Below are 12209 nucleotides of genomic sequence, written 5' to 3' on the forward strand. Positions count from 1 at the left end.
CAGTATGCAATGATGAAATAAGCCTGCACCTTCAAATCTCTCATGAATTATAACCCTCTTTAACCAACTCTCATAATAATAAAGTTTAATAAACCCTTACATTTACAATGCATTTTTCATATTCCCAAAGTGTTTTCCTAACAGGACGCTTTTGGGAAAATAAAGATTGGTTAATATACTGCCTGGTGTACAGAATTTGCACCACAACAGTCTGAACTGGATTTCAGACTAACTTCACAGTTTTTGACTGCTTCACCTCAAGGCCTCTTCTGTGCTAACAAACTTTGTAGCCATAATTCACCGTTAGTGCAGTTCCACTGCTTGCAGTATTAGTCTACTAGAAGTAGAAATGCCAGTGCCCTACGCATGTAGAGTTGGGTCCGGGAGCTCGGATCCCGCCCCTAGACAGGGACTGCTGCCACCCTGCATTGCTGCCTCTTTCTCAGAAGCAGCAGTACAGGGTGACAGGCAGCTGGTCTGCGAGGGGGGCTGTTTTTTCAACTGGCTCCCCTCATGGACCAGCTCTCACCTGTCACCCCACACTGCTGTCTCTGATACAGTGGCTGCCAGCCCTGCCCCCCCGGGGACTATAGAATAATTGACTAACTGATAAAATTTCATGAAGTTACTCAACTATTCAATTAACTGATATTTAACATCCCTATTTCAAACCAGATGTTCAAAGCTGACTTCAGTAATTTGGCTCCCAAATTTCACAGATGAAATTCTGTCTAAATTCTGATTTGAGGATATACATTTTATAGTTAATATAATATAATTAGTCTTCTATCTAATTTCATCTATGATGAATAGAAGTTGCAAAAGCAGAGACTTTTTTTTAGTCTGTTTCTTTCTCATGCACAATTGTCATAGTAAGTTAAGCCTTTTGAGAACGTATATCACTAAATTCGCTTTAATCTACAGATAATCGTTGGCCTTGTCTACATTTGGACATTTATTCCACTGCAGCTATTCTGGAATAATTCTCCCATGTGGACATTTAGGCCTGCTCTATACTAGGCCAAGAAGGTTGACTTAAGGTACCTAACTCCAGGTATGCAAAACGTTGGAGTCAGCTTACCTTAAGCCAAGCCTTGGTGGCATCACCAAAGCAGGAGGCCGATGGAAGCATATGCTCTCATCAGCTTCCCTTACTCCTTTCAAAAGGAGGAGTACCGGACAGTGGAGGGGACTGACCCCAAAGGGTCTATACTAAAAGATGGACCTCCGAAGTGTCAATCTTGCACAATGTATAAACACCCCCTTATTGCATAATATATGGAGTTTTATTCTGTAATAAAAACATACAGCTCCCTTCTGAAACCTTTGCTCTCACAAAGTGGAATAAAATTACTTTTATTTTGTAACAGAATCTACAGATTCATTTCTCCCTGCCTTTTAATATAAAAGCATGCTTCCTTATACAAACAAAACTATGAACTTTTCTTGAATCATAGAAATCCAACCACTACTTCTTTACTCAGCCAAAATGATTTCACAAAAGGTCTCTAGTCATCTATTTATACAGTTGTCTATGGGTCCATTCCTTCTTGTTTTATCAGCTGACCACAAAACTGATGTCTCTGCCTCTTCCCCAAACTTTCATCATTCAATGTTGGCTTGGTTCTCTTAATTCTCTGACTTCCTCTCTCAGTATCTCTTCTGGTGTCTCCATCACTCCTTAACCTGTCTCTACTGTCTTTCCACATGGCTCTCTCCTTAGCTTCCTTCTTCTTTTTCTCTGTACTGTTTTCTCCATAACCTCAAATGTTATCTCAGTTTCAACCATAATCTCCATGCCACTGATTCCCATGGTTCTCTCTCCACCCCCAGTCAATCTACCTTTGTTCAGATTTGCACATCTGTCATTCTAGTATGTACTCTTGGATTCCCTGCTTCTAACTAAGATATCAACAAATAACTCCCCTTTTTTCCCTACCAAATCATGTGATTTTCTACTTTCTTCCTCTCAGCAGAAAATTCCATTGTCCTTCCTGACATACATATCCAAAGTCTTGGTATGATATTAGATTCTTCTTTTTACTTCTCCTACCACATCAAGTTTTTCACTATGTTGCCACCAAGCTCTTCAGCATCAACTTCTCAAACTCCCACAGCCTCCTGAAAAAATAAACAAAACCCTGTTCTTCTCCATCCCTTTGGCCAGCGCATTTGCCATGCTGCTCCCATTTCTTTCCTTGACTACTGCAAACTCCTTTCTGATCTTCCTGCTTCTCACTGACTTACTCCATTCATCTGAAAATCTTGTATTACCATTATTATCATTATTTATTATTTGCATCAGAGGCCCCAGCACGATGACATCCATTAAATCTTTCCCTTCTAAGCTGAGTATATTACTTCCTCTTTATATCGCCTTTCTAAGGTTTCCATTCATCTTCCATATCAAACTAAAGCTTTTCATTCTTAGTTGCAAAGCTCTCCACAGTTGTGTGCCTTCTCCATTTATTGCATATTCCTTCAATAGTTCTACACAACTCTTCTTAAGCACCCTCTAAGCATTTTTCTTTCAGTCTTTTCATGCTTGTTCCCATGCTGCTATAAAGCCCTCTATTGTAAACTACCATGACACGTACAGGTTCCTAACTAACAAAATATTAAGAAAAACAATGCTAAAAATATAGACCATTTACTGTTTTTAGCATTTTCATTTACAGGATACATTTTTGTAGAAAAGATGAGTATTACCGGTTGTACCTCTCTTAACCAGGATTCTCTGGTCCAGCAACATCTGTGGCCCAGCAGGACCACAGATGTTTCTAGACCACAGAGCCCAGGTATAGGAAGGTTGGGCTGCAGGGCAGAAATGGCAGGGTGGGCTCATTCAGGAAGGGTCAGGTCCCGAGGGGTCCAACTTGTACCCACAGCTGATGCTAAATAATTTACTCTGTGAATTTTCTCTCTTGCTGACTGCAAATGACTGACTGAATGAACGGAGTGACACTTCTTCAAATTTGTACATGCATTTATTCAACACATTTTGGTTTTGCCATTTTTCTTTCAGCCTTTGGAATGAACATGAAAAATCCAGTTTGAGAATTTAAAATTCTTTAAATATGAAATTTGTTGGTTAGTTGCAATTAGTCTAATAAGAAACCAGGATAGTACATATTCTCTGACTAGATATATAATTAGATAGGAAACTTATAGATGGGAAGCCTATGGAGTTTTATAAGTGAATGGAAAAGGGACACAGTCGTGACTGAGGCAAATTCATTTTCAAATTTTCATAAACACTATTTACAATTTTTTACAACATGTGTCAGCTCTACCAAAAATATCTATTAGTAGAGAAACAGTCATGAGGCATTACTTAAGTATTATTAGACATTTGTATAGATTTACCTTTGAAATTCATCTTCTGAAATTGACCTAGAACATCTGTACAATGTACAATGTTTTATATTGATATTCCATGAAAGGAATACTGAAAATGTCTGAATCACATACATTAGTTATGTGTCTCATATACAAACAGTTTCATAGATGACAGTCTTCATTCTGGTATGATTTTTTAATCACATATAATGTTTCTTGCTTATTAAGCGGGGGGAGGGGAGGTGGAGAGGAAAGCTAAAATATTCTCCTGCCCTGACACCAACTTCTCAATACTTTGAGGACTACAAAGTCGTCTTATCCAAGATTGAAATTTTAATGTCATTCAGATTCCTATAAAAGTAAACCATCTGTGAATTACAGTCATAGTTATTTTAATTAGAAAATCATTACAGTTTTAATGTTATTTTTCAAAATGACACATTTTTAAAGATTAAGTAAAATTGTCATTGATGACTACCAAAGCTTCAATTACTGCTATTTTTTTTAAAAGAAAAGGTGTAGGAAGCAGAAGTACAGACATTCAAAATTATGGAATGGTTTTTGAGAGGGAGTGTAGGTGGTATAAAGGCAGTATTAGTTCATACTTAATAGGTGTCAAGGGAATCTGCGAAGCTGTTCTTTGGTTTAAAAAAGGCAATTTGTAGGAGTGCTGTGTGTTTCTGGCAGTACTTTCAAAATAGCTACCCAGAAAAGACAGACAGTTATAATGTAAAGATATTTTACACAACACACATTTTCGCAGTACATTAATGAAATCTGAAAAACCTAAAGCTATTGTAAAATTTGTCTTTTTGTGGTATTAATGTTAGTAAAATCATTATAATGTCATACAGAGTTACAGGGCACAGATATAAGAACTGAAGTATTATTTGTGAAAGCACTAACTTTCTACTTTACTTATGAGCTTTTTCCGGCACATTTTTAAGGCCTTGTTCCATTGTCTCTGGCATACTAATGACCTCTGATTCTGGCATGGATTGAATAAGACATCAATTCTGCAAAATCTTAGGTATGCACATAGCTTAAGGTACATGAGTAATACTCCCATGAATAAAAATAAACACATGTAAGTATCTCAACACTTGGGGCTTTACAGAGTCCTCTCCTTGCCACACTTCTGTTTCCTCTGGCCAGATAAGGAGAAAGATCCTGAACTAGGAAATGACTGTTGGGAAGAGTTGGCTGCATAGAGAGATAACAGATGCTGAGTGCAGAACAGGTTTTGACTGCTGCATATGATAGCTGGGGGCAAGTCTATATGGGTATGTCTACACTACCCCCCTAGTTCGAACTAGGGGGGTAATGTAGTCATTCAGAGTTGCAAATGAAGCCCGGGATTTGAATTTCCTGGGCTTCATTTGCATGATGCCGGCCGGCACCATTTTTAAAGGCCGGCTAGTTTGGACCCCGTGCCGCGCGGCTACACGCGGCATGGACAAAAATGCAGTAAAAACTTTTGGGTCAGAGTTAAAGTTGTTGTGATGAAACATGAATTTCTTGGTACTTGATAATAGTCAGGGACCAAATCCTGTATTATTTTAAATTTCTTCTTTGCCAATCTGCTGGAGCAAAATAGACTTAAACAATCTTAAATGGGCTATAGGGAGTTCGATTTGCATAAAGATTTATTAAAAAAAAATAAAGGCAGAGAACTATAACATTTATAGGCACTCAAAACAGAGAGGGTGGCAATTCAGGAACATTGTAAGCTTTTGCTATATCCTCTCTGTGTAACCCTCTGGGTGTACTGAGACCCTGGCAACTGTTTAATATCTACAAATAGTCTGTTAGCACTTGAAAGACTAACAAAACATGCAGACGGTATCATGAGCTTTCGTGGGTACAGCCCACTTCTTCAGATACCATCTACGTGTTCTGTTAGTGTTTAAAGTGCTACCAAACTATTTGTTATTTTTTAAGTTTATCCTGTACAGACTAACTCGGCTACTCCTCTAAAGGTATTTAGTACCTGACACTGAAGGAAGAGAATCAATTATCCTGAACTACAAATACCCTTTCCTTCAGGACCTAATGTTCTTCTGAGTTCTTCCATCCAAGTATTCACCCCATCCAACTCTCTTCAGTTTAAGACCTTTGGGAAGAAAGAATCACTGTGGGATGTGGAGAAAGGAGTTAGAAGTTACATCAATAGTTAAAGTGTGAGTTAAAACAATACTCCCAAAAAGAAAATATATATGATTCTTTTGATATTCAAAGGCTAAAAGGTCCATCCCAGTCTAGTTGGGCTCGTCTACACTGGCCCCTTTTCCGAAAGGGGCATGTTAATTTCACAGGTCGTAATAGGGAAATCTGCGGGGGATTTAAATATCCCCTGCGGCATTTAAATAAAGATGTCCGCCACTTTTTTCCGGCTTTTAGAAAAGCCAGAAAAGAGCGTCTACACTGGCCCCGATCCTCCGGAAAAAAAGCCCTTTTCCGGAGGATCTTAAAAGGGCTTTTTTTCCGGAGGATCGGGGCCAGTGTAGACGCTCTTTTCCGGCTTTTCTAAAAGCCGGAAAAAAGTGGCAGACATCTTTATTTAAATGCCGCGGGGGATATTTAAATCCCCCGTGGATTTCCCTATTACGACCTGTGAAATTAACATGCCCCTTTCGGAAAAGGGGCCAGTGTAGATGTAGCCGTTCTGCCTTGCTGGACAAGCCTTAGATAACTACTCCATGCAGCTTTAAATAATAAAATCTTAGAACTGGAAGGGACCTCAAGAGGTCATCAAATCCAGTCTCCTGCTGTCATGGCAGGACTAAGCACTTTTTAGATCATCCCTGACAGATGTCTGTCTAACCTGCTCTTAAATATATCCAGTGGTAGAAATTCCACACCACCCTAGGCAATTTACTCAAGTGTTTAATCACCCTGACAGTTAGGAAGTTTTTCCTAATGTCCCATCTAAACCTCCCTTGCTGCAATTTAAGCCTATTGCTTTTTGTCCTATCATCAGAGGCCAAGGAGAACATTTTTTCTCCCTCCTCCTTGTAACACCCCTTTAGAAACTTGAAAACTGATAGGCTGTGTCTACACTGGCCACATAACCCGTAATAGCTATGGAAATGAGAGAAGTCAGAATAGGGAAATGCGCGGGGGATTTAAATATCCCCCGCGGGATTTAAATAAACATGGCCGCCGCTTTTTTCCGGCTTGGGGAAAAGCTGGAAAAGAGCGTCCAGACTGGCGCGATCCTCCGGAATAGGGCTTTATTCCGGAGGATCGCGCCAGTCTGGACGCTCTTTTCCGGCTTTTCCCCAAGCCGGAAAAAAGTGGCGGCCATGTTTATTTAAATCCCGCAGGGGATATTTAAATCCCTTGAACATTTCCCTATTCTGACTTCTCTCATTTCCATAGCTATTACGGGTTATGTGGCCAGTGTAGACACAGCCCTATTGTATCCCCTCTCAGTCTTCTAATCTAAACAAGCCAAATTCTTTCAATCTTCCCTCATAGCTCATGTTTTCTAGACCTTTAATCATTCTTGTTGCTTGTTTTCTCTGGACCTTCTTCAATTTGTCCAAATCTTTCTTGAAATGTGGTGCCCAGAACTGAACACAATACTCCAATTGAGACTTAATCAGCGCTAGAGTAGAATGGAAGAATGACTTCTTGTATCTTGCTAACAACACTCCTGTCAATGCATCCCAGCATCATGTTTGCTTTTTTTGCAACAGTGTCACAATATTGACTCATGTTTAACTTGTCATCCACTATGACCCCTAAATCTTTTTCAGCAGTACTCCTTCCTAGACAATCACTTCTCATTCTGTATGGGTGAAACTGATTTTTCCTTCCTAAGTGTAGTACTTTGCATTTGTCCTTCATTCTGTTTACCTCAGACCATTTATCTAGTTTGTCCAGATAATTTTGAATTTTGGCCCTATCCTCCAAACTTGAGACCCCTCCCAGCTTGGTATCATCTGCAAACTTAATAATTGTACTCTCTATACCATCATCTTCATTCTTAATCCCCAAAAAGTATTTTTTCAATGATTTAGATGATGGTACAGAGAGTACCAGGGCTCAACAATTAGGGCAATCTACTCACCCGTGGCGAGTAGACTTTAGCCCAGTACAGTGCTGCAGCATAATCAGCACATGTGCAGCGCGGTCTGCGCATGCGCAGTGTGCCAGACCGCGAAGCTGGTGAGCAGGGCTCGCCGCCCCTTGTCAAGCCTTGAAGAGTACAATTATTAAGTTTGCAGATGATAAGTTAGAATGGAGTTTGCAAAGATGCAAATAAGAGCTGTATAAAATAACAACAAAAGAATTAAATGCAGGTTACTGACATTGGCCAATAAAAATTTAAACTTGAGAGATTTGACTAGAAAGCTTAATAAGTTATTGTGTTAATTCAACCTTTATTGAATTTACATTTGCAAGCTCAACTGTGAGGGGATTGATAATCCAAATGAATGAATTTTCTTCTGTCATTATGTAGTAAAACAGTCAAAGATTGTTGGTGATATTTATATGTCCCAAATATTGTTAACATTTGCAAGATAAGCATTGTGGGAATAGTGTACCTTGCTTAGTAAATATTCTGAAATATTTGAATTTTTTGTTGAAAAACTGTAACTGATAAGAAAAGGTGAGGGTGAGAAATCTTCACTGGTAAAATGAGACTACACAATCTGCTGAAGGCCAGTTGGGTGTCCTTCACTAGACTGGATAGTTCAATGGCCCTGTGATACTTTTATTGATTTCTCCTTGAATTTACTGGGTCTGATTCTGCTCCCATTAAAGTAAATGGCACAATTCCCATTGAATCAAAATTCCCATTGCATCTGACAAAGTGGGTCTTCGCCCACGAAAGCTTATGCTCCTACACTTCAGTTAGTCTATAAGGTGCCACAGGACTCCTCACCGCTTTTGCAGATTCAGACTAACACGGCTACTCCTCTGATACATTGAATCATAGACATGTAGGGCTGGATGGGAGATCATGAGGTCATTTTGGGCATGCTAATGCCGAATACGCTATGCAACGTGAGCTACATCAATTGTGTAGCTTAAGTCGAAATAGCTTAATTCGGCTTTTGGCAGAGCACGCTTTCTCTGACTTCCTTTATTCCTCGTACAATGAGGGTTACAGGAGTTGGAATAAGAAGCCTTTTAACTCAACATTACTTTGACATTATGTCAAAATAACTTTGTAGTGTAGACGTGGACTATGTTATTATTCCAAAATAACAGTGATGTGTAGATGTACCCTTAGTTCAGCTCCTTGCTCTGATACAGGATCAAGTGAACATAGATATTTCTGGACAAGTGTTTGTCCAACCCGTTCTTAAAAGCCTCTAGTGATGGGGACTACATAAATGTTGTTGGACTTCACTGGGAGGTGGATTGGGCCCATCATTTGAAAACTCAAAGGAATAGTGTATATTGGTATGTTGTTGTTGTTTTATTTTATATAGCAGCATGCTAGCAATTTTTTCTTCCAGCAGGCAGCTACCATTTGTTGTATGGCTGCACACTGTTCAAGTATGTATTTAAATGGAAAAAAAAGAAAAGCCTCATCAAGGCAATAGTACAGAAAAATGATGTGAAAATGTCTTTTGTTTATAAGACTGCGCTTTTACAACTCACATTTCAGCAGTTAAGCTAAGTGTAGCAGTAGAAGTGCTTTGTATTGTATGCCATTTTTAATAAAACAGCTCCTTTTTTGTCCTAGTATAATCATCTCCAGCTCAACTTACCCAAATAACAAGCAACCTTTCATGAAACTATCATCATTTTTCTAACCAATACTTTCCTTTCAATATGGAAGCTGCTGAATCCAGCCCCAGTTCATGGCTGGTTGATGTTGTTGACTCTAGAATTGTATAAACAGAAAGTAAAGCATGAATGGATTCTATCCCTCAATCTCACCACCTGCATCTGTGATGAAGCTTGCACTATAATACATTACTGATAGCATATCTGTTTTTTTTCTGACCAGGCTCCCAACATTTTGGAGAAGAAATTGTTCAGTGAGCAGACTCTCAGATTGTTGTTGCCGCTGGTTTTTAGGTATTAGAAAACTTGCTAAACTCATAAATTAAATTAAAAGCCAAAGAAAGTTTGCCAAATTAAAAAAAAAGACATTTCCTTTGCTCATTTTTGGGAACATATTCAGGAACCTACATGCTCAAATTGCATGGTATGGTGCATTCTAGTATGTAATAAGGTTAAGCAATTTATCACCTTTCTGCTCTGAAAACAATAGTGTAGAATATGCATATTTTCCATTCCCCACTGAATTTATAGGTTAGCCTTTCCCTTGTGGTGTCTCATAAAGAGGGGGTTATTTCAGATTTCTTCTTCTTCATAGTTCATTTGGATTACATATTTATCAATCAATCTGCTAGTACTCTTTGGGGAATAACAGGCAAGAGTGCTGGGGAGGACTTTGCCTTGACTTATTCATGAACCCCTACATCAAATACATTTTCTATTCCAATGCTGATTCATTCAAAGTAATCACTGCTGGCAACAGGACAGGCTAAACTGGCTGTAAATACACTCCTTACCCCTTGTGTGATTTTTTTCTTTAGTGATGCAGTACAAGATGATTCCTTTTCTCAATGCTTTGTTCACTGACATCATCCTGTATTGCTAATTCTTCCTTTTCTTTCCTTTCTGCTCCCCTCCCCTTACCTTTTATAGACTGCTCTGCTGTTGCAGCACAGAGGAGGACATCCATGACAACTACTGATTGTATAAGCTTCCTCTTTTAGATTTTTATTTAAAGTTCAACTTCCATGTTTAGTCAAACACATCTAAAAATGAACAGTGGGATTATGTGACACACATTACTCACCAATGTTGGAGATACGGATTCTTGCCTTATGTCACCTTCTGTGCTCATTAAATCTTGTACTTACTGGGCCTTCCCCTATAGCAAACTCACATTCTAAGTTTATACTCTTGTTATTTCTCCCTTCAGCTAGGAACACGTCTTTGTCCACTCTCCATAGCTCTCCATGGTTTGGGGGTATGTGCATGGAAGAAAGGCCATTTATTTGCTTCTGCACAACTTCCTTCCATTTGTTTTTAAGCCACTGAGTCATTTGTTGTTTATCCTTACAATCACTCTTACATTTTTCTTATCCATGGAGCTTCTTGAATCTCTTAAGTGCATTGTGATTCTCTGGTTTGAAGGACATTGTATACTGGTGCATTTTTGTACAGTTCACTTTTCAGCATATTACATTACCTTGCCACTGGGACATACAAAATGTTTTCGGAGATCACAAGTTTCCATCTCTTTTATAGTAGGGATCTTGTTTTATAATTCCCTTTTTACATCCCTACCTTTCAAGGTTTCAGATTTGTTCACAAATACCAAGATCATTGTTCTTGAATTGCAGGCATTTACTGCTGGCCGATTGCTCTTTAAATTCTCTTGTTCTAGTGCTATTTTTGACTCCTGTGGAGTTCAACTTCACAGGCACCATGCAGTGCACTTTTGGACTGGACTACAATATAGAATTACAGCACCTCAGCATTTTCCCACCTTGATGCTTGCAGTTCTGAATGAAGCTGTGAAGGTTAGTGCCACACTGAGCTAAGATACACCAAGTTTTATATTAGAGGGCGCTTTCACAGAGATTGCTATGGTAAGGGTTCAGGGCATAACCCACAGGACACAGGACATTCAGGATAAAGCTGAGTTAAAAAATCTGTGTGGGAAAAGTAAAACTATTGAAATGTCTTTCTCTTTTGTCATGTTTCTATCTTTTGGTATTTCTTATATGTGAGATCAGACTAAAAAATCATATAACCTATGAATCTAGACCATCAGCTGTGCTCTGATGGCACTTATGCATATATATTGGATGGGAGAATATAGATATTTTTATGTAATTGGAAAAGCTTTACACAATTTTACACTTAATTGAGTTCCCTCATTCCCAGCAAGGGCATGTGCTGATTTTTCTGCACATATTAATGATCACAGCTAGAGATGTTCTACTAAATTCAATAAATCAGATTATTTCATTTCAAAGAATAGGTGTAATGTCCTAATCACACCAAAACATCAAAAGGATAAATTTTTGCAAAGAATCTGGTGACTCCCACAATATAAATTACTCCTTTTTCTTGTTTAAAGACTTAAGCTGATAATTCTGTTATTTTATAAGTTACAAACCTGCCAGTCTTGTAATTTACATTTCTGAAGAACAAGACGACATTTCTCCTCAGCAGATAACTTCTTTTTCTCTCCCAGTGTTGTCTCAGATAAGTTCTTATACCTGCAAAAATTAGCAAAGGGATAATTGCACAAGCAGGTAATTCACAGGTGTATCCTAAAGTTACAAAATATTGTAAATGCTATCTATTGGACTTGTCAATTGCTATCTCAGTTTCCACATACTTTAGTGTTAACTGCAGCCAGTATTCCTGAGTTCAAGTGCTGGAATAGAAAATGGCTCCACAGCCTTTGTAAATCCATTTACTTGGCCTGCAGATATGTGTATACAAGTTTAAAACTGCTAGGTGCATTCCCTTATCAGCTCCCAATAACGATGTGTGTCAGGTGAAAGTATCATTGGTCTCTTGCTTGTTCTTTTAGAGTTTCATCTACAACCTACTGAAGTCAATGGAAAAACTCGGATGAACAACGTCAGTGTGCTTTAGATCAGTGCTTTTCAAACTTTTTTTCTCATGATACAGTGGAGGGAAATTGTTTTTGTCTGTGACATAACAAAATTTGACTAAAGCGTGGGCTCCAGGATGGGACTGGGGCTGAGAGCTTCAGCTTTGGGGATAGGTCAGGGCTGGGGCAGGAGGAGCTTAACTTGAGTGGCTCCTAGTCAGCAATGCAACAAGAGCACTGAGGGGTGCTGAGGCAAGCT

At 38.8% G+C, this 12209-nt stretch overlaps 1 protein-coding gene across 5 annotated transcripts in view; it reads right to left on the reverse strand.

The window, feature by feature from the left end:
* The window catches only part of MYO16 (myosin XVI), a 517195-nt gene that overhangs the window by 68227 nt on the left and 436759 nt on the right, over positions 1–12209 (reverse strand). For all 5 annotated transcript variants that reach the window (XM_075918615.1, XM_075918625.1, XM_075918604.1 and 2 more), the window contains exon 28: positions 11504–11606. In XM_075918615.1, coding sequence (XP_075774730.1) covers positions 11504–11606 — 103 coding nt within the window. The remainder of the gene's footprint in view (positions 1–11503; positions 11607–12209) is intronic.

The sequence above is a fragment of the Pelodiscus sinensis genome, chromosome 1 (genome assembly GCF_049634645.1).
Source record: "Pelodiscus sinensis isolate JC-2024 chromosome 1, ASM4963464v1, whole genome shotgun sequence".
Lineage (NCBI taxonomy): Eukaryota > Metazoa > Chordata > Testudines > Trionychidae > Pelodiscus > Pelodiscus sinensis.